This window comes from Lithobates pipiens, unplaced genomic scaffold (genome assembly GCF_037356315.1).
Source record: "Lithobates pipiens isolate NorthernLeopardFrog02 unplaced genomic scaffold, aLitPip1_a1.2 Scaffold_18, whole genome shotgun sequence".
NCBI lineage: Eukaryota > Metazoa > Chordata > Amphibia > Anura > Ranidae > Lithobates > Lithobates pipiens.
Window position 1 is genome coordinate 114990928 of NW_027507758.1, and position 22684 is coordinate 115013611.

Here is a 22684-nt window from a genome sequence, read left to right on the forward strand (position 1 = left end):
ATCTAGATCTATCTAGATAGATACATGTGTGTGTGTGTGTGTGTGAGTGTTTCATATATGGTTTGGATATATCATTATATAATTTGTATGTGTGTGTGTGTGTCTGTATAGCAACATAAATAGAAAAATATGTTTGTGTGTTTTTTTATGTATAATTTAGATATATCATAATACAATGTATGTGTGTGTGTCTATATAGCAACATAAAAAAAAAAAAAAAACATGTGTGTCTTTGTTTTATGTATAGTTTGGATATAATGTATAAATAAATACACACACACACCTACACACACATCATTTTCCAGCATTGCCTATTTTTTTCTCATTTTACTGTCTCCCCAGCAATAAAAAAGCCAACCAACCATCTATCTTCCCTGCCTGGTTCACACTGTATTTTAACAGGTGCCAAACAGCTGAATTATTTAGCACAAAATGTGACATAGGATTTTTCTTTCCCTTTAGATTCTTTTGCTAGCAGCAAGCCTTCATTTGCAATTCAAAGAACATATACAATGTAATGATTTCCAGATGACAGAGCAGTTTTGAAGGCATCAGAAAATGTAACTTTTGTAAACCGAGGATGTAAAAATGGACGTTCAAGTTGGAGGGTCAGAAAAAGATCAACTTGTATTATTTTACCAGGTCAGAAAAGAAAACTTCAGTGATGGCTGGGGCTTTTAAAAAAAAAAAAAAAATTGGGCTGAAAGGAAAAATGATGGATAGGCACTGCCATGGGTTTATGAAGGGCTTTAAAGATGGCAGTTGATGTTGTTTTAGGATGAGTAGATGGAGGCATTCCAGAAAAAGGAGAAGGGGGCTAGGGTTACACTAGACCGGAATGGGTGAGATGGACTGGGAAGGAATCTCTGCCTAGTTTAGGATGACGGGAACCAATGAGATGTCCCCAGTAGCTCCTCCAGCCTGACCACCAAGATTGACGTGGAGGACACGTCAAAGAGATCTGAGCAAACTGCAGTCAGATATCTGCGCTAATTCCCCCTAATCTGGGGAAGATCACCTTTTGCTTTTGTTCCCCACACTTGTGAAGTTGCTGTGCAAACAGTGAAGAGTTTGCAGCTTGGGAAGGAAGTTCCTCTCTGCTAGCAGAACCCTCCTCCTCCTCCTCCAGCCCATTGGAGAAGACTGGGCTCTCTCTCCCTTCCATGTATCTCTGGGTTACATCTGTTTGAGCTTCCTGATCTCTCTGCAAGTTTTCCTTCGTTCTCTCCTGGAGGGATGGGTAAGCAACCTTTGATATCCCCTATGTGTTATAGCAGCACCCTATACTGTAGAGCCTGCACATTACAGACCTCGCAGAGCTATAGAATCTGTGATAGACTGGATTCAGCAGCAATGGCTGTATGTTCTATGGCTATGCTATTGCACAACTACACACTATGTATACAGCTTACTGAATTATACGTATATCGTTCCAAGAGAGACTGCTTGCATGCAGCAAAATGATCATTTATTACTTTTTTTTAGTAATAACATCCTTCATTAGGACATCTCCTTCATCAAATTGCTAGTGCACAGCTATACTTTACTTTTTTTTTACATTGAGGGCTCCAGGGGCAATTGTTTGCATGCTCCAGAGGAAACACTGAACATATAATTTATTGTTTACATTAATTAATACATATTCTTCGTCAGATTAATATTCCATAAATAAACTTTTACAGTTACATAAAATGTTTTTACATTGAAGGCTCAAGGAGCGATTGCTTGCATGCTCCAAAGGAAGCAGTAAAAGGATCATTTATTGACTGTATTATTAAATACACCATATTCATCAAATAATTATTGGACAACTATACTTTAGAATTACTAATGATTTTTTAATGTGAGTTTTTCAGGAGCGTGCAATCAGAAAAAGTCATTTTGTCCTTCAACAAATTACTATTTCACAAATTACATTGTGGATTCCAGCAGAGGCTGTACATGGTCTAGAGGAAGCAGTAAAGTGATTATTTTATTGCTTACAAATTACAATTTATAAATACATTTCCATTCATCAGATTACTATTGCACAAGTATATTAAATATCTTGTACACATTGTCGTTATGGTGATTTTACAGCAAACATATTACAAAGTAATTATTTCAAGATACAACCATAGAGTATTGCTCACATTTGTTTTAATTACTTAGAATTGTGATTTCATATATTATATTCACTGGACATTATCACTATAAAGGAACATTATGATATGGTGGTTGGCATAAAAGTGTTAGAAGCCCTTTAGGTGATATATTATCATTTACTTACTTTTAAATTCTCATTGAATTTTACAGAGAATAATGAGAAAAGAATCTATTCTGTATAATTTTGTGTGCATTTACAGAAATATTAGTGGCAGGGATTTTCACCGATTTTGTATACAATACTTGTCATTATAGTACACATTGGAGTTCATTTACTAAAGGAATATAGAATGTTTTGCTGCATAAAAGTAAAATTGTCTTCACTTCCATCATCAAATGATGTGCCAGTATTCTAATTTCCCCTTAAAACCTGGCATTTTATCCCCCCCCCCCCCCCCCAACACTATACTATTATTATTGTTGTTGTTATTGTTATTATTATTATTATTATTATTCAGTTTGCTCTGCGCTTTGCATAATGGGAGTCAGTACATTTGCAATACAATTCAATACAGAGGGTCAGGAAGGCCCTGTTCCTGCGATCTTACAATCTAACACAACCTGGAGAGTGCAAAATCTGGTACAGTTCTTCATAATAACCAACCAGCTTCCATTTTTGTATTTTGTCAAAGCTTAACTGAACAAGATGAAGTTAGAAGATGATTGGCTACCATGCACAGCTGCACCAGATTTTGCACTTTGCAGTTTTAGTAAATTAACCCCATTATCGGTTATATAACACAGCTTTGTCTTATTCACTGCACTTTTTGGACATACACTTTCCAATGGGAATGTTCCCATTGCTAAAGTCATCAGTTTCTAAGGTTGTAGAGAGTTTTGTTGTGCCAGTTGTCTCCATGGTAGGTGCAGGATTGTGTGAAGCAATAGGATTATAATCTCCTTCTATAGACTCACATGCTGTCTGTCTGTCTGTCTGTGCCATGCAGAGCAAGCCTATGGAGAAGTGAACCAGCTGGGCGGCGTGTTTGTGAACGGGAGACCTCTGCCCAATGCCATCCGGCTGAGGATAGTGGAGTTGGCCCAGCTGGGCATCAGACCTTGTGACATCAGCCGGCAGCTGCGAGTGTCCCATGGATGTGTCAGTAAGATTCTGGCCAGATACAACGAGACGGGCTCCATCCTCCCCGGGGCCATCGGGGGCAGCAAGCCCAGAGTGACCACCCCCAACGTGGTGAAGCATATCAGGGAATACAAACAAGGGGACCCGGGCATCTTCGCCTGGGAGATCAGAGACAGGCTGCTGGCTGACAATGTGTGTGACAAATACAATGTGCCCTCTGTCAGCTCTATTAGCCGGATTCTGAGGAATAAAATCGGAAACTTGTCTCAGCCCAGCCAGTATGACAATGCCAAACAGCAATCATCACAGCCAACTATACCATACAATCACCTATACCAATACCCCTACCCCAACCCCATATCTCCGGGCTCCACCAAGATGAGCAGCCATCACCCAGGAGTGCATATGCCAACCGGACATGTCAGCATAGCCAGGTCCTGGCCATCAGCTCACTCTGTCAACAACATCCTGGGGATCCGCACCTTTATGGAACAAACAGGTGAGAGTGGAAAATACCAACCGACTGGCTGATAACAGGCTCTATGTCAGGCGTGACTCCTACATGACTCGGCAAAAACCAAACCCTCCATGTGTCTGAGTATACGTGTGTACAGCTATCCATTTATTCTATCTATCTATCTATCTATCTATCTATCTATCTATCTATCTATCTATCTATCTATCTCTCTATCTATCTATATATCTTCCCATTTATGGTCTATTTATGTATGTATCTATCTACGTATTATCGAATCATTTATTTATTATCTATCTATGTATCTATCCACTATCTATCAATTATCTATCTATCTATCTATCTATCTATCTATCTATCTATCTATCTATCTATCTATCTATCTATCTATCTATCTATCTATCTATCTATCTATCTATCTATCTATCTATCTATCTATCTATAATTCTAACTATTTATCTATCTATCTATCTATCTATCTATCTATCTATCTATCTATCTATCTATCTATCTATCTGTCTATCTCCATTCTATCTATCTATCTATTTCTATATCTATCATCTATTTTTCTATCTGTCTATTTAGCTATCTATCTATCTATCTATCTATCTATCTATCTATCTATCTATCTATCTTCATATCATCTATCTATCTATCTATCTATCTATCTATCTATCTATCTATCTATCTATCTATCTATCATTTATCTATCAATCTTTATATCTATCTACTATCTATATATCTACCATCTATATTTCTATCTGTCTATTTAGCTACCAATCTATCTTCATATTATCTATCTATCTATCTATCTATCTATCTATCTATCTATCTATCTATCATTTATCTATAAATCTTTCTATCTATCCATCTATCTACTATCTATATATCTAGCATCTATATTTCTATCTGTCTATTTAGCTATCTATCTTCATATCATCTATCTATCTATCTATCTATCTATCTATCTATCTATCTATCTATCTATCTTTCCATTTATTATCTATTTATGTATGTATGTATTATCTATCTATGTATCTATGTATCTATGTATGCATCTATCTATCTATCTATCTATCTATCTATCTATCTATCTATCTATCTATCTATCTATCTATCTATCTATCTATCTATCTATCTTGTCTATCTTTCAATTTATGATCTATATGTGTATGTGTGTAAGTATATATCTATCTATGTATCCATCATTAATTTATCGATCTTTCTGTCTATCCTATAAACACACATCGATGAGTTGAATTACTATAAAAATAGACTGCCAGCTTTACAGAATAAATTGACTTAGGTTAGAGAATAAGGTGAAGTTGCATTTATTTCAATTTTCCATTGGCATGCAAATATTTTTTATTTTATTGAACATAGCTTTATGTTTTAAGTGAAAATTCACTTTGCTACGTGAACAGCCTCTACCACCTAATAAATCAACCCCAGTGAGAGAGTATGTTTTCCTTCCTACACAAAAAAGTATATACTATAGGTTTAATTTAATAAAGGAGTAGAACATGATCTGTTGGCATGGTAAAAAGATGAAGTTTCTGTTTACTACAGTTATTCAATTATGTGCAAGTTACAATTCTGTTTTGTTACATTTCCTAATCCCTACTAAAAGGATAAGGCATTGCTAGTAACCCCAGCCTCACTTTTTTTATTCCTTAAGGAAATATTTTATACTTCTTTACTAAGTTAACCCTATAGTGTATTATTTCCTGCAAACACACACACACACACACACACACACACACACACACACACACACACACACACACACACACACACACACACACACACACACACACATATGTATTAAAAAATAATGACAATTTAAAAAAAGAAAAAAAAATGCTTAAAACGGATTTCATATATATATATATACATATATATATTGCAGCACTGTATATAAAGTAATGAATGGGGTTCTTTGTGAAATATTTATATTTTCCCTTTTTATTCCAAGCATGTTGGCATTTTAGGTATTATAGGGAAGGTGGAACACAACAGTTCCTTGTCAAATATTTGCATAAGGATGAGAGACAAGATACCATAGTGTCGCTCTTTTAGTGGCATCTAGATGTTTTTTGTCCTAGCTGAGAACAAATACTTTAAGCTGTTGGGTACTTAAAGAAGACGTTCAATAAAATAGCTATGAAATTACGACCGTTGCAAGAAAGTAACAACATTATTAGTAAAAAAAAAAAAAGTCCTCGTTAAGGGGAAGTTTGGGATATGGAAATTACTCATCAAAGCAAATTGAATGTTTTTATTCATATACAAAAATGTGAAAAAAGTTCCAATCTCTTTATATAATACCAACACAATTTAAAGTTGGAATTAGTGATAGTATAACACTTTTGGAAAAATGTTGCTTTTTTTTTCTCCAGTATTACATTGTAGTAAACATTTAAATGACTTGCATATCAAGTATTTAATATGATATAATAAAATGGTGCCCATGTCATTTAAGTCATAATATATATCTATATAGAAAAAGATCTATATCTATATAGATATAAAGATATATAGGTATATATATATATATATTTGTATATATATATATATATATATATATATATATATATAGAGAGAGAGAGAGAGAGAGAGAGAGAGAGAGAGAGAGAGAGACAGAGAGACAGAGAGACAGAGAGAGAGGGTATATCTCTCTCTCTCTAGATATCTATCTATCTATCTATCTATCTATCTATCTATCTATCTATATATATGTGTGTGTGTGTGTGTGTGTGTGTGTGTGTGTGTGTATTTTTAAATATATTTTTATTTAACCCTCTTTCAATCGTAATCATAAGATGTTAATTTAAAATGTTACATGCATGAATCACTCATAATTACATTATGGATTTATAATTGGGCTCCCCGATGGGTATTTACAATATTCTCCGCAGTTATGCAAATGGAAGTTGCCAACTATGACCTCTTGCAAAGGAATATTAGTAACTGAGTGTGTATTGATTCAGGTGCTATAGCTGGAGCAGATGGGTCTGTCTATTCCCCCAAGATGGAAGAGTGGGCGAGCGTTAACAGAACAGCCTTTCCCAGTAGCCAGAACCTGAATGGAATAGAGAAGAGTGTTGTAGATTCTGACATCAAGTACCCTCAGGTAAGCAACTACAGATTTTAATTTACTGCCATGTACTGCAATCCAAACCATATTATAAATGGCTCTATAATATACTGTAATACATTGCACTGAACTTTACTACACCTCCTCTTTACGATATTTTAGTACTATAGCCTATTAAAATACATGTTTATACTTATACTGCTATACTGCATTATTCACTGTGTATATGTACCTATACCATGCTATACTGTATAATGTACTACACAGTACCAAACTGCACTATTTTAAATGTTGGTATAATATACGTATAATATAATAAATATAATAATAATAATTATATATATATATATATATATATATATATATATATATATATATATATATATATATATATATATATATTATTTAATATGAACGGCAGTGATTTATTCGCATTCACAAATTGTATCATGGACTATCGCACTGCACGACATTGGGATGTTAACTAGATACATATTGTATTTGAAGATGCAGTGAATTTAATATTTTGCATTGTATTACACTCATCAACAAAGTAGTATACAATGCTATAAACTATACAATACAATTGTCACTTTGTTCAATTCATGTATTATATTATACTAGTCACTGTGTACTACATATCATATATTATACTAGTGGGGTTGATTTACTAAAACTGGAGAGTGCAAAATCTGGTGTAGCTTTCCTAACTTCAGCTTGTTCAATTAAGATTTAACAAAACAAAACAAAAAGCTGGAAGCTGGTTGGTTTCTATGCAGACCTACACCAGATTTTGCACTCTTCCATTTTAGTAAATCCAACCAATCCCTCAGTGTACTACAATTCGTATATTATACTATACTGCACTAGTCACAGTCATTACAATGTATTACAATTCGTATAGTATATTATACTATACAATGTGATAAAACGCTGTACTTTGCCTTGTTGTACTACAATGCATATATTATACAACTATACTATATTATACCTTAAAATTCTATGTCAATATGTACCAAACTGCATAGATTATATTTAGCTGTCTCATTATTTATCACACTTCATATCGTATAGTATACTATAATCGTTTAACTATGTCATAATGTACTATGCGCATACTATACTATATTAGATTATACTATATTCTACTCTACTACATTTTACTATACAGGCATACCCTACGTTTAAGTACACAATGAGGTTTATTTACTAAAACTGAATCAGGCTCACTTCTGCATAGGAACCAATGAGCTTCCAGGTTTTATTACCAAAGCTTAATTGAACAAGCTGGGGTTAGAAGCTCATTGGTTTCTATGCAGAAGTGAGTCTAATTTTGCACTTTCCAGCAGTAAATAAACCCCATTGTGTACTTAAAAGTGGGGTATGCCTGTAATCTACTATACTATACCATACTATACTATATTATATTATTTTTATTGTACTATACTATACACCATACTATATTATACTATATTATTCTATACTATACATACTATACTATAGTGTAATACACTACCTTGTACTACTATGCCATGATATATCGCACACTTGTATTATACTATCCAATAATGTATTGCTTGTTGCTATACTCTTACTCACTATTAATACACTATACTATTTCGATACTATGTCATTTTATATACTATATGTCATTATGTATTACATTTTGCTATATTTCTGCATAGTAAATTTTAATAAGCTATGTCATTATGTATCACGCTGCATATATTTCTTCTATTTTAGTATGACTACACGACCTTTTTATGCTACCATGTACTATACTCTATTCTCCATACTATAGAGTGTGTTCTATAGAATGTGCAAGTCTTGTTCTATGTGATCTACCTGGATGTCAGGTGAGATTTATGGCAGGAGCACTATAGGAGTACTAATGTCCTTTACATATTGTGTCTATGCACAGGCCGCCTCCAGCCTCTCCACCGTGGGCAGCTTCGTCCAAGCCTGCGCCTACCCCTCCAGCCAGCAGTACGGGGTGTACGGGGGCCCCGGGGCCGGCTATGTCACCCCGGGACACCACTGGCAAGCACAAGGCAGCCCCCTGGCTCATCACGGCGCAGGCGTGACAGTCCATGGAGGAGACCTCGCAGCCCCTATGACATTCAAGCACCCAGTCAGGGAAGGTATGCAAACAGCATGACAAATGAAAGCTGTGTGTCAGCTCCGGGGGGAGATCGGCGGAATGGGGGGCTGGGGGGGGGGGGGGGTGCAGAGAGAGGAAATAAATAGAACGACGACTTTCTACATGGGGAGCGACACCGAGATCTGCTCCCTGGATGGCCCTCTTTATGACCTGAGACATTTATTTTTTGATGTATGCGGGTCTTCCTTTCAGAGCAAAGATTTCTAGATTACACTTTTCACTGACATTACCAAAACAAATTCCCGGTTTTATGTTCTCCTGGCCGAGCTTTCCTTCTTGGAAATTCCACGTAATGTGTACAACACATCATAGGCGAGAGCTGGAGCACAGCTACAACCCTGAGCAGAGAGTGCTGAGAGAGGGGGGTGAGAGGAGAGAGTGGAGAGGGGGAGAGAGAGGGGGAGAGGGAGAGGTGAGAGAGAGGGGGGGAGAGAGAGGGCAGAGGGGGGAGAGAGAGAGGGGTGAGGGGGGAGAGAGAGAGAGGGGTGAGGGGGGAGAGAGAGAGGGGATGGGGCTGAGAGGGGGGAGAGAGGAGAGAGAAGGGAAAGGATGAGAGAGAGGGGGGAAAAGAGGGGGAGAGAGAGGGGAAAGGGGGAGAGAGAGAGGGTGGAGCAAGAGAGGAGGAGAGGGAAGAGAGGGGGTGAAAGGGAGCGAGAGAGGGAGGGAGAGGGGGAGAGGGAGGGGGAGAGAGGGGGAGAGAGAGGGGGAGAGAGGGCGAAAGAGTGAAAAAAGGGGTGAGAGAGGGGAAGGGAGAGAGGGGGAGAGAGAGAGGGAGAGAGGGGAGAGAGAGGGGGGGGAGGGGTGAGATAGGGGGAGAGAGGGAAGAGAGGGGCAAGTGAGGGGGAAAGAGAGGGGCAAGGGGAGAGAGAGAGATGGGGGAGCAGAGAGGGGAGAGAAAGAGAGGGGAGAGAGAAGGGAGCGAGAGGGGTTGAGAGAGCTAGAGGGGGCAGCGAGAGGGGAAAGAAAGGGGGAGAGAGGGAGGGGGAGAGGTAGAAGGGGGAGATGAGAAGGGAACCTGGAAACTAGGGGGGGGGGTGGATGAACCGAGAGAGAGGGGATGATGAGAAGGGGACCTGGAAACTGGGGGGGGGGGGGAGAGAGAGTGATGAAAAGGGGACTTGGAGATTGGGGTTTGGGGGAGAGAGACTAGAAGAAGGGAGAGACTAAAGAGGGAGGGAGAGAGGCTAAAGAGGGAACTAAAGAGAGAGGAGAAAGAGACTAAAGAAAAAGAGGGAGAAAGAGAGGGAGGACAGAACAAAGTGAAGGGGGAGTTACAAAAAAAAAGAAACAAAGAAAAATCAGATAGAGAGAGAGAGAGATGAGGGAAAGTTAGACAGGCTGAAGAAAAAGATTTGAGAGCTAGGGAAAGAGAGTGTGTGAGAGGGAAAGAGAGAAATAAAGAAATAATGGAGGAAGGAAAGAAAGAAAGAAGACAATTATGTATTATATCATTCATATATTGTTTACCCTTTCCCAAACTGAATATTGAAGGCAATATATAATATTTGCTTTAAATTCCTAGAATGAGGAACTGTAGAGAAAATAAGTCTCTGAGAAACAACCAGCTCCAATAATAACTTTATAATAGGGCCATAAATACTGCAGCAATGACATGGCCTAATAACATTTCCATTCTGTATTAAGGTCGCAATAAAAATAATAAACATTATAAATATTTCCTAAAAAGTTGCCTTAAGAGATTAATTACACACGTTCTTTAAAAATATAACAATAGAGTTTCCGATCAGATGTATTTTGGATGGCATTTTGATGGAAATGATCTTGTGTTAATGGCACGAAAATTAAACTTCTGATCAGAGCTTACTGGCAGAAAAAAATGTAAAACTCTTCTAAACTTGTCTAGACTTTGTACCTATAGGAGCGTTTTTTACGCCCAAGAGAACAGACTTTTTGAAGCCCAGTGGGCATGGAGCCCAAAAACATTTTGTATAGAGATTAGGCAAGTTTAGAAGATATTTTTTTTCTGCCAGAAAGCTTATCAAAAACGCAAATGCCTCTAAACGCTGAGCTTAAAATCTAACTGTAATCGTTCCAATGTGCATGGAACACATAATATTGTGCATGAAAACATAATAATGTGCATGGAACACATAATAATGTGCATGGAACACATAATAATGTGCATGGAAACATAATAATGTGCATGGACACATAATAAGATTACATTGCGCTGCTTGGTGTGCATGGAGGGTGTTTTGAGATACAAGGGCGTTTATTCAGAATCATCCCCTTTCTGTAGTTTTGGATGAATTCATTTGTGTTCAAGGTTTATCTATTGGCTGCTCCCATAATAAAGCAGAATTTAATTACATGTGAGCATTGCTAGGATTTTTCAAAAACACAGTTAAGAGAAATGTGGTGAACAGACAAAACAAACATGGATTATAAATATATTTATTGGCTGGCGGTCTGTCCCCGGGGTGCTATTCTGCACGGAGAGCCGGACAGCCCAGCCTCCTCCCTGCATGCAATGACAGGGCCTCTTCCCCACAATACAAACTCTATATTCTGTCTATGCACCAAATAGTACTATTAGAAGAAGTATCTACTAAAGCTACTTTTAAGCTACGTCCTTTTAGAATAGCACAGGGTTCATTTTGACTGATGGAATTAATTCGATAGGATTTCCCAACATTTCTTTCCAAGCAATTTTTTTTTTATTATTTCATTTATTTACCGGATTTTTCGATTGAAATGAGCAGAAATATTATGTTTTTGTTTACAAAAATATTGTATAAGATGCTTGAGGAACTTGCAATTTGTGTTGCCGCATTAGTTTAATATATGTTATTGTTTTCTCATTAAAATATTAGGAAATACTGGGGGGAGGGGGGGGGGGGATAAAGAAAGAAAGAATCAATAATATTACCTAATTGTCCTAAGTTGAATATTGAGAACAAGATAATATTTGGAAGAGAGAGAGAGATGTCTAAGGACATACTAATGGAGGGGAGAGAGAAAGAAATAAAGAAAAAAGAAAGAAAGAAAGAAAGAAAGAAAGAAAGAAAGAAAGAAAGAAAGAAAGAAAGAAAGAAAGAAAGAAACCATAATATTAACTAATTGTCCTAAATTGAATATTGAGAGAGATATAACAAGTAAGAGAGAGCAATAACTAAGAAGAGACAGCTTTAACAAGCAAGAGAGAGAAATGTCTAAAGAAATATTAATGGATGTCCATTTATGAAGCAGTGAAATCTATTCACTGCTTCATTCTCTGGCATTCACAAAAGAGATCTTTCTTCTCTGTGTGCCTGTTTATGAAGCAGAGTAGATCGCTTTACCTTTGGAGGAGTGAAGTGATCTACAAACACTTCCAACACTGGAGAACGGCCCCTAATACTGGAATCTCATGAGACCTTATGAGATTACAGTACTAGAAAATCACAGAAACACAGAGATGTCAGTTTATTAAGCAGTGATAAATTATCACTGCTCAATACACTGACAGACGTTGTGGTTAATGCTAGTAAAATAAAGAGTCCCTCTACATTATATATATATGTATACACACACAGTATACACATATGTATATACACACACTATATATATATATATATATATATATATATATACACACATTATATATATATATATATATATATATATATATATATATATATATATATACACATTATATATATATATATATCTATATACACATAAATATGATAGGGGGATATGGTTACAGTGTTGTGGGGTCTGAACCAGGTATAAGGAAATTAATAATCTTCCTCTTTCCTCTTAAGATGCCCCCAGATTCTCTCTTCACTGCCCGATTCACCACCTCTGAGTTGGTGAATCAGGGAGTGTGAATTCTGACACAGATCGCCAGTGAAGCACTCAGATCGCAGCTTCATAAACTGGCCTACTGTGTCAGTCTATGAGAATTCTCCATATGCAGAGATAATCGGCAGGAGAACATGTTCAAACACTTCTCCCCATTATCTCTGGTTCATAAACTGTTTATGGGCTATGAGAGGATCACCGCTGATCATTGCTTCATAAACGGACAAGAGAGGGAGAGAAAGAAAGAAAGAAAGAAAGAAAGAAAGAAAGAAAGAAAGAAAGAAAGAAAGAAAGAAAGAAAGAAAGAAAGAAAGAAAGAAAGAAAGAAAGAAAGAAAGAAAGAAAGAAAGAAAGAAAGAAACCATCCATAATATTACCTAATTTTCCTAAGTTGAATATTGAGAGAGATATGACAATGAAGAGAGAGAGAGAGAGAGACCTCTAAGGAAATAATAATGGAGGGCATAAAGAGAGAGAGAGAGAGAGAGAGAGAGAGAGAACAAGGAAGAGAGAGAAAGATACCAAAGAAGAGAGAGAGAGATGTCTAAGGAAATATTAATGGTGGCGATAAAGACAGAGAGAAAGAAAGAAAGAAAGAAAGAAAGCATCAATAATATTACCTAATTGTCCTACGTTGAATATTAAGAGAGGGATAACTAGGAAGAGAGAGAGAGAGGGAGAGATGTCTAAGGAAATACTACTAATGGAGGGGAGAGAGCGGACGAGAGAGAGAAAGGAAGAGAGAGGGCGAGAAGACAGAAAGAGAGAGAGAGAAAGAAAGAAACCATAATATTACCTAATTGTCCTAAGTTGAATATTGAGAGAGAGATAACAAGTAAGAGAGAGAGAGATGTCTAAGGGAATAATAATGTAGGGCATAAAGACAGAGAGAGAGAGAGAGAGAGAGAGAGAGAGAGAGAAAGAAAAAGAAAGAAAGCAAGCATCCATAATATTACCTAATTGTCCTAAGTTGAATATTGAGAGTGAGATAACAAGGACAAGAGAGAGAAAAAGAAAGAAAGAAAGAAATAGGTGTTATAGCATCCATTATATTATTTACCATGTCCAAAGCTGAATATTACAATTGCTTTAATTCCAAGAATGGGATGTAAAAATAATAAGTAGCACATGACAATGAATTAGGTATTATAACATTCATATATTACTTACCTTGTACCAAGTTGAATATTTAAAAAAAAAATATATATAATACTTGCTTCCATATGGTGAATGAGGCATTGTAGAGTAAATAAATCTTACACGAAATATGCTGAGACAATAAAGAAACAGGGTTCAAGAGAAGAAAGAAAGAAAGAAAAAAAGAAATAAATAAAGAAAGAAAACAATTAGGTATTAAATCATCCATATATTATTGACCTTGCCCCAAACTGAATATTAAAGGAAATATATAATATATGAAAAATAAATGAATATATATTTGCGTTAAACTTTATATTTTAAAGATCATATATTATTCATTCAGATTGTGATGGAATAAGATGAATTAAACGTTGTTTATTTGAACGATTTCCCCCTAATTACCATATTTCCATTTGCGGAAAGTCTATGAGAGGAGCTCTCTAATAAACAAATACAAAGTCAATAGTAAAGTGTTACAGAACTGTAAAGTCTAGAAATAAACTTCAGACAAGCCCAACTGGCTAATACGTAAACAACTCAGGACATACACACGCAGTGCTGTGTATTGGATGCTGTATGTATAGTATATGTGATTGGCATGCTGGGATGTGTAGTTCCTCCGCTGACGGCACGCTGCAGCAGAGCAGAGACAATACACGCCAAGTACAGAGCGGACTGTTCCTTTAATTGTAAACTGCTCATCTCAGGAAGCAGGATTTACTGAGCTCATTAGTGGATTTTTATGGACGACAATGCTAATATACAATAGGGACGGTGAACGATCTGGTCTATAAAAGTGTTGTGAAAGACCCGATTGTACCAGATACGTGAAATAAATGTCTTCTCCCTTTTTTACGATTTTCAGACATTTTATAAGAATCAGATGCTTTGATTCAAACCAGAATGTCTTTGGTTTGGACGGTGTTATCGGTTTACAAGAGCTGAGTCTACAATCTGGGAATGGAGACTGTAGAATAGGGATCGGGGAGGATCGCGCTGGCGAGGCGTCACTACACCTAGGAAATGTCCCGTGTGTAGGAGCAGCGCTGAGATGCCAGGTGGAGGAGGGGCAGGCTGCTGGCTGGGGTTGGCAGCATGTCCTGTATAGATTGGACTTTTTTTGGTTGTATTTACATTTTTGTTTTGTTTTATGCAGAATAAAATGAAACTACACAATTTTAGTCATGGCAAATATATATAGAACTTTAAGAAAAGGTGCTGTGTTTCAGGGGCTATAGGTTTGATGCCATTAAAGGGTTTGAAAACCCTCTTGTTTTTTCACCTTAATGTATCCTATGCATTAAGGTGAAAAAACTTCTGTCACTGAGCAACCCCCCAGCCCCCGTTTTACTCACCTGAGCCCGTTTGTTCCCCCGCCAGAGATGTGCTCTACCTCTCTGACCGGGGTTCTCAGCTTCCGATTGGATAGATTGATAGCAGTGCAGCCATTGGCTCCCGCTGCTGTCAATCAAATCCAATGACGAGGGCGCCGGGGGGCGGGGCCAAGTCCGGCATTCGTGTCTGTGGACGCAAATGCTGGAGTTGGGAGCATGCCCGTACAGTAACCCTCAGGGAGGACGCTTCTCCTAGGAGGTTTACCGGTACCGGAGAAAGCCGCTAGCACCATTGAGGGACCCCAGAAGACGATGATCAGGGCCACTCTGTGCAAAACGTACTGCATAGCGGAGGTAAGTATGATATGTTTGTTATTTAAAAAAAAAAAAAAATGAGGGTTTACAACTCCTTTAAATATTTCCCCACAGAATAAAGCTATAAGATCCAATAGATGAAATGATCACACCTCTGAATGAACTTGAGCCCCAGTGTAAGACTGGCACTTAATCTGGTGCAGCTGTGTATAGTAACCAATCAGCATCCAGGTTTTATTGTTCAGTTGTACTAAACCCAGGATCATGCATTCACTATATCTGTTCTCCCACAGAACATGGAAATTTAATTATTTTAGTAAATATAAACTGCTAAATATCTTTTCTCATCAGCAGTCTTGTGATTTCTATAAGTGTCTGGTTAAAGCTTCTAGGAGGAGTTTTCATTCTGCACTGACTTCCCTATCAGGATGCAGGGCCCCTGACCCTCTATCTGGACAGTGTTGATTGGTCCTGTGCTGATCACATGCACCCTCCCAAAAAACAAACAAAAAAACAACAACTCTAGCAATACATGTCAAACCGAGCATGTGCAGCTTGTCCCTAGCTCTGTAAATATCAGGATTTTTTTTGGGGGGGGGGGGGGGGGGTGGGCAGTAGAAGAAGGGGAGGATCAGAGAAGACAGGATCAAACAGTTTTTTTTACACAATGCAGATAATTAACTCTTTAGGTTCCACAGTGAATATCATAAGCATGCTTTGTTGTATATACAGACTGATTTTACTGATGCAGCTTTAGTAACACGTTAATTGAAATAGCTGACGTTAGAAGCTGATTGGTTACTATGCACAGCCACACCATATTCTGCGTGCACCAGTTTTAGTGAATGTCCCCCATTGATTTTTTGTTCAGCCTGCAAAAAATCTAACAGACTCCTCCAGGTATACTACACAGCTCACATGAACAAATCTGCTGCATCTATTTTTTTGCATCTGATTGGATGAATTCACTGTTCAGCCTTCAGCTTTCTACCTGGTTCCTTCATGTTTTCAGTTATAGGGGGGCCAACAGGGTTCACCCATAAAGCAAATTTTGCCAGGTTTCTCAGAAGCCGACCGAATGACGATCAGTGAATGGCCAGCTTTGCTGTAGAGGACCACTACAGTGGAAAATATTGTATTCTGGTCAATCTATGGGATTAATACCTGGAATGACAGCATTTAGTATATGTTTTTTTTTACTTTATTACATGCCTTTATATTTTTCTCCACATTTACATACAGACCAAACTGCCAGCAAAAAAGATGCATTATTTAACATTGCATGAAGTTACCTACAATGGTCAGCCATATTCATATGGTTTAAACCTTTTTTTCCTATGAAAAACTGTTAATGTAACTGATTAAGGCTTCATGTACTGTATACTTAAATTATGGGGCCGTCGGTCAAAACGTTCCTATCCCGAACGTGATTCTTTCGCGTTCAGGAGAGGGTGGCTGATGGAGGCTGAACCTCACCTAACCGCAGCAGCTTCTAAATGATTCTAAAAGCTTATGTGTACATGGACAGGCTTTTATGGAGTTGTTTTTTGGAGCTTTGGTGAAAAAACTCCAAAAGCTCCTGAAGTCAAGTTTAGGAGCTGTAGTGTACATGAAGCCTTAACCTCCCTGTCGGTTTTCCCGAGTGTGGCTCGGGGGTTAAATTTCAGTGCCATTAGCGGTAACCCCGAGCCACACTCGGGATTGCATTGAAGGATCCTGGTGCTGTATATTGTCCCCGGGATCCTGCAATTTCCCCCCCCCCCCGCTGTGTCTGCGGGTTCCGTGCTCAGCTCGATGCCTCTGTGTGCCAGGATCCGTTTTCTGCGAGCGGCGTGACGCAGGGGGGAAAAAAATTCAAAAAATTCAAAATTCAAAAAATTTGTAAAATACATAACACATACAGTACACTGTAATCTTACAGATTACATTACTGTATGGAATCATTTCACAACCCTTTTGTCCCTAGTGCTTTGTCCCAATGCCCTGCATGTAGTTTTATATTATATATACTGTTCTTTCTGCCTGGAAACTTGAGATTGTCCATAGCAACCAAAAAGTGTCCCTTTACGTCAAAAGTGGTTTGAGATCAGCTAGAAAACAGCGATAGTAAATGAAAACATTTGCAGAATTGAGCGATAGTGAATCGTGGGGAAATTAATTTTATTATTATTATATTATCATTTTTTATAATTATGTATAGCTATTTATTATATTATAATTTATAATTTCATGTTTCAAACTTTATCATACCCGAAATGTCTACTAGACTTTTGTTTGGACAGATTTAAGTGTGTTATTGCTAAGAATTACACGCCTACAATATAAAACTCCAGATTTCTATGTAAAACAATTGTACTGCTTTTAGACACACAAATCAGACATAATCATTTCGAGATCCATGCTGAACTGGATGAATTTTGATCTATGTATGAGCACCATGGTTGTACAGAAGTCAATCTACTGATCAGCGATTTCCCCTGCTGTGCTATTGTGTTCTGACAGGGGAATCCCCACCAGAACACTCGCGCTGATCGAGAGCCAGTTGTTTAACCTTTTTCGGTCATGCCCCTTCATCAGAAGCTGGCCGAACAGCCGCCTTCTGTTGGACCGGTGTTCTGACATATAGCGTCTGGCCATCGGGTACTGTCCGCCCTGTACTGCGCAGGTGCAGCGCTTGCGCAGTACGGAGCAGAAGGAGCTTCGGAAAATCTCTGAAGATGAACGGCGTCTGAGCTGTGAGTTGAGGTGGTAGCCCCACCATCCAAGTGGACATAGGGCTGCCGATATTAGAGGGCCCCTCGTGGGCTTGCTTCGCTCGCCACTCTTCGGGCATGGCCTCGCTGCGCTTGGCTCTTTTTATTTTAACTCTATGTCCACTTGGATGGTGGGGCTAGAACCTGGACTCACGGCGCAGGCGCCGTTCATCTTTGGCTATTTTCGGAATCTGTATGTGCTGTTTACTGCTCATGCGCAGTACACAGCGGACTCTATCGATGGGGGACACAATATGATAGGACACCGGCAGTAGTACACACGGGCCAAATGTCAGCTGGTTTCTATTGAACTGGTCGATGTTGCCCTACATTCGGCCTGCATGTACTAGGCCTTAGACAGCCTTTCTCAACCAGAGTTTCAAGGCTCCCAGAGCTTCTCCAGAAGTTGCTAGTTCCTTGAGGAGAGAGCAGCGGCACATTGATCAGTTGCCTACACTGACCACTAATCAGTGCATGTTTTTTTCTGGAAGTGTTTGTTTCATTTCATATTATCACCGAGGATAATTTAGGGTTTGCATACACCCCATTCTTTATTTAAAACTCTATAAAACCTACTGATCACCATAAGCTATAGATATCGTTTTTAGTGGGGGTTCCTGGAGACCTGTGTGGTAAAAATGTGTAGAAAGTCTGATCTAGGACTACCCTGTCCATGGGTTGGCAATGCTGCTGCATGATTTAAGTGCAGGATGAACAATGTTGTCTACTGGCATTATTATTAGATAATACAACTATGTTATGGGGGCACTCTGTAACAAAAGCTGATGTGTTAGAACTAGTGATAGACTGCATCATATATGAGATTTTGCCCATAGCTCCACCCTAAATTAACCCAAGTCACCATCCTTAAGATCATCTTTACTCTCAAATCTAACCCTTAGGCAGGCAATACATTAAGTCATTTTCTTTCTCTCAACCAGGAGTTGTAAATTAACCCAAGTCCTTGATCAACACAGTTGGTGTTGATCGGGGAATCCCTCCAGCAGCGCTATTGTGTTCTGCCAGCAGGAAGCTCAGGGAGCTTTCCCCATTGGCAGAATACAATGATCGCTGCCAGCAGTGCTCGTATGAAAAAATCAAACAGGCTGGTTGTACTGAATTTGATCAATGGATTGACTTCAGTACACCCAGCCTGCCCCTTCTTCTCCTTTTAATAAATCAACCCCATTAACGTCGTGTCAAGCAGTCTGTCTGAAACTTCTATGTAGGGTTATAAATAAATGAGTATTTATTCAAAGTATTTCTGTGATAAGAGGAGGATCGGCGAGCTACAGTCTATCTACACTTGATATGTTATGGGGGAGGGGTTATTATGGATGATTTATTAAAGTAGTAAAAATATTTCACTTAGCTTAATAAAGATGATCGAGCTGTGCTCCCCATATCTATTCATGTGTAAGGGAAGTGAAAAAATATGTAGTTGTTTCTTCTATAAGAATAAATTGTTATTGATAACACAGCTTTACCTCATTTACTAAGCTAAGTGAACACTGATTTTGTTAAATGGACAGTCCCCACACTAGTGAACAGGCTATACCCACGTTGTTTACGTTTGTTGTGGTTGCCAGTGGTGAAATGTTTTCTCTTCCTATTCCGAAATTGTCATATATAAATAAATAAATAAATATATATATATATATATATATATATATATATATATATATATATATATATTCCTTTTGTAAAAGCTTAAGGCAAATGTAAGTATTAAACAATTGCTGACTGCTGCACGCCGATATACATCGGCACAATGGCAGTGGTGGGCAAATGGGCGTACCTGTACATACCCTTTAAGAGACGGGGATAGCACGCACCCGCTGTATACAGCATGACTGTGCCTGAGTCCACCGGTCTCCTGGCGATCATGTCACGGAGCCGCAGAACGGGGAAGTGCCTATGTAAACAAGGCATTTCCCCGTTCTGGCTTGTGTCATGACAGAGATCACTGCTCCCTGTCATCAGGAGCAGTGATCGCTGTCATGGGACTTGAAGCCCATCCCCCACACAGTTAGAATCACTCCCTAGGACACACTTAACCCCTTCATCGCCCCCTAGTGGTTAACCCCTTCACTGTCAATGTCATTTACACAATAATCAGTGCTTTTTTGTAGCACTGATCACTGCATAAATGACAGTGGTTCTAAAATAGTGTCAAAAGTGTCTGATGTGTCTGCCATATGTCACAGCCCTGATAAAAATCGCCATACTAATAACAAAAAAAAATTTAAATAAAAATGCCATAAAACTATAACTTATTTTCTAGATGCTATAACTTTTGTGCAAACCAATCAATATATGCTCATTGTGATTTTTTTTACCAAAAATATGTAGAAGAATACGTATCGGCCCAAACTGAGGAAAATATATATTTTTTTATATATTTTTGGGGGATATTTATTATAGCAAAAAGTAAAAAAAAAATGTTTTTTTTTTTCAAAAAACACTCTTTTTTTGTTTATAGCGCAAAAAATAAAAACCGTAGAGGGGATCAAATACCACCAAAAGAAAGCTGTATTTGTGGGAAAAAAAGGACATCAATTTTGTTTGGGTGCAACGTCGCACGACCGCGCAATTGTCAGTTAAATTGACACAGTGCCCAATCGCAAAAAGTGCTCTGGTCAGGAAAGGGGTAAAATATTCCAGGCTTAAGCGGTTAAAGAAGTAAAAGTCACTGATTTTCCATTGCTAAATATTTGGCAAGGAAATCATAAGCAAAGCAAAAGTGAATAATGACGTTCCTCAGCTCACAGCCTGCTCTACAACACAGTAATTATCTTGTTTCTAAGGGCAGTAACACATACCTATCAATCAGTTCTCATCTTGTTACTAGTCTAAATTCAGACAAGTGAATTTGGATTTGCTGCTTTGAGTTAGTGCACTTTGAATCTCACTTTCATATGGAATAAGGTTGTCTGTCTCACATATGATAGAATCTCTTTAGAGCTATTTAATATTAAATCATTTTGCAATCATTTGGCTTGCCTGTATTTCTGGACAAGAAGATATTTTATTATTTTTTTACTTAACACATAAAAATGTGAGGGGCTGATTATATCAACTTAAAGGCAGTGTTCATCTTTTCCAGAAAATAGCCTATGCAGCCAAGATGCCTCAGTAGAAATAAAAAAAAAGCCGTGCAGCTTTGGAAAGTATCCATTAACCACTTACCCACTGGGCATTTAAACCCCCTCCCTAACCAGACCAATTTTCAGCTTTCGGTGCTCTCACACTTTGAATGACAATTACTCAGTCATGCAACACTGTACCCATATAAAATTTGTCCTTTTGTTTCACACAAATAGAGCTTTCTTTTGATGGTATTTGATCCCCTCTACGGTTTTTATTTTTTGCGCTATAAACAAAAAAAGAGCGACAATTTTGAAAAAAACTCATTTTTTTTAACTTTTTGATATAATAATAATATAGTATTTAATCGCCACAGTTTTTTTTATTTTTTGCGCTATAAATCAAAAAAGACGTAAAATTCGGTAAAAAACCCCCCAAAAATTATTTGTTTCTGTTAAAATTTATTGCAGATTATTGGTATAGTATTAGCAGAGTATTGGCGAGTATTGCAGAGTATTGGCAGAGCATTGCAGAGTATTGGCGAGTATTGCAGAGTATTGGCAGAAAATTGCATAGTATTGGCACGTATTGCAGAGTATTGGCAGAGTATTGGCATAGCATTGCAAATTATTGCTGATTATTGCAGATTATTGCAGAGTCTGGGCAGAGTACTGCAGAGTATTGGCACTGAGCAGCCCTGTGGGCACTACAGATCCAGCCCACAGCACTGCTACAAACAATCTCTCCCCCTCTCTCCTCGCACTGTACAGATTGGTACAGAGAGGGGAGGGAGGAACCAGCGTCATAACATGACGCTGGTTTGTGTACAAATGATCATTCCGTCATTTGACAGAGCGATCACATGGTAAACGGCCACTACCAGCGGCCATTTAACATGAACTGTGATGTCATGGATATTTCTGGGAGAACGCCCCAGGGTGCACGCGAGAGCCACATTCTGGGAGGATGTCCATGGACGCCCTCCCAGAATAAGCTGACACGCTGTAGCCATATTTCGGCTATGGACTGGTCGGCAATCGGTTAATTGTACTGCCCTACCGGTAGGCCATTTGGGTTCCCCTGCAAAAGCCTGTTCAAAAAAACTTCCAATTAGCAACTCCCATATCCCGCCTTGTTGCCAGGACATGAAAGTCATGGGGTGGTCACTCCTAGCATTAGAAGTGAAAACCAATGGGTTAGCAACCTGAGAAACAAGGCAGAATGTAGGGTTGCTACTTTGAACTGGCTTCTTTGCGTGTTGGGGGGGGGGGGGGGGGCGTTGGCCTACA

The 22684-nt window shown here is 38.3% G+C and overlaps 1 protein-coding gene across 3 annotated transcripts in view; it reads left to right on the forward strand.

Annotated features, from left to right (window-relative positions):
• The first annotated feature begins 945 nt into the window (after positions 1–945).
• Positions 946–22684, forward strand: part of PAX1 (paired box 1) — a 32507-nt gene continuing 10768 nt past the window's right edge. The window contains exons 1-4 of one of the 3 annotated variants that reach the window (XM_077486031.1): positions 946–1240; positions 3093–3725; positions 6692–6834; positions 8720–8939. In XM_077486031.1, the coding sequence (XP_077342157.1) occupies positions 1237–1240; positions 3093–3725; positions 6692–6834; positions 8720–8939 (1000 nt within the window). In that variant the 5' untranslated portion in view covers positions 946–1236. The remainder of the gene's footprint in view (positions 1241–3092; positions 3726–6691; positions 6835–8719; positions 8940–22684) is intronic. The other 2 variants (XM_077486030.1, XM_077486032.1) reach the window with 2 other exon arrangements.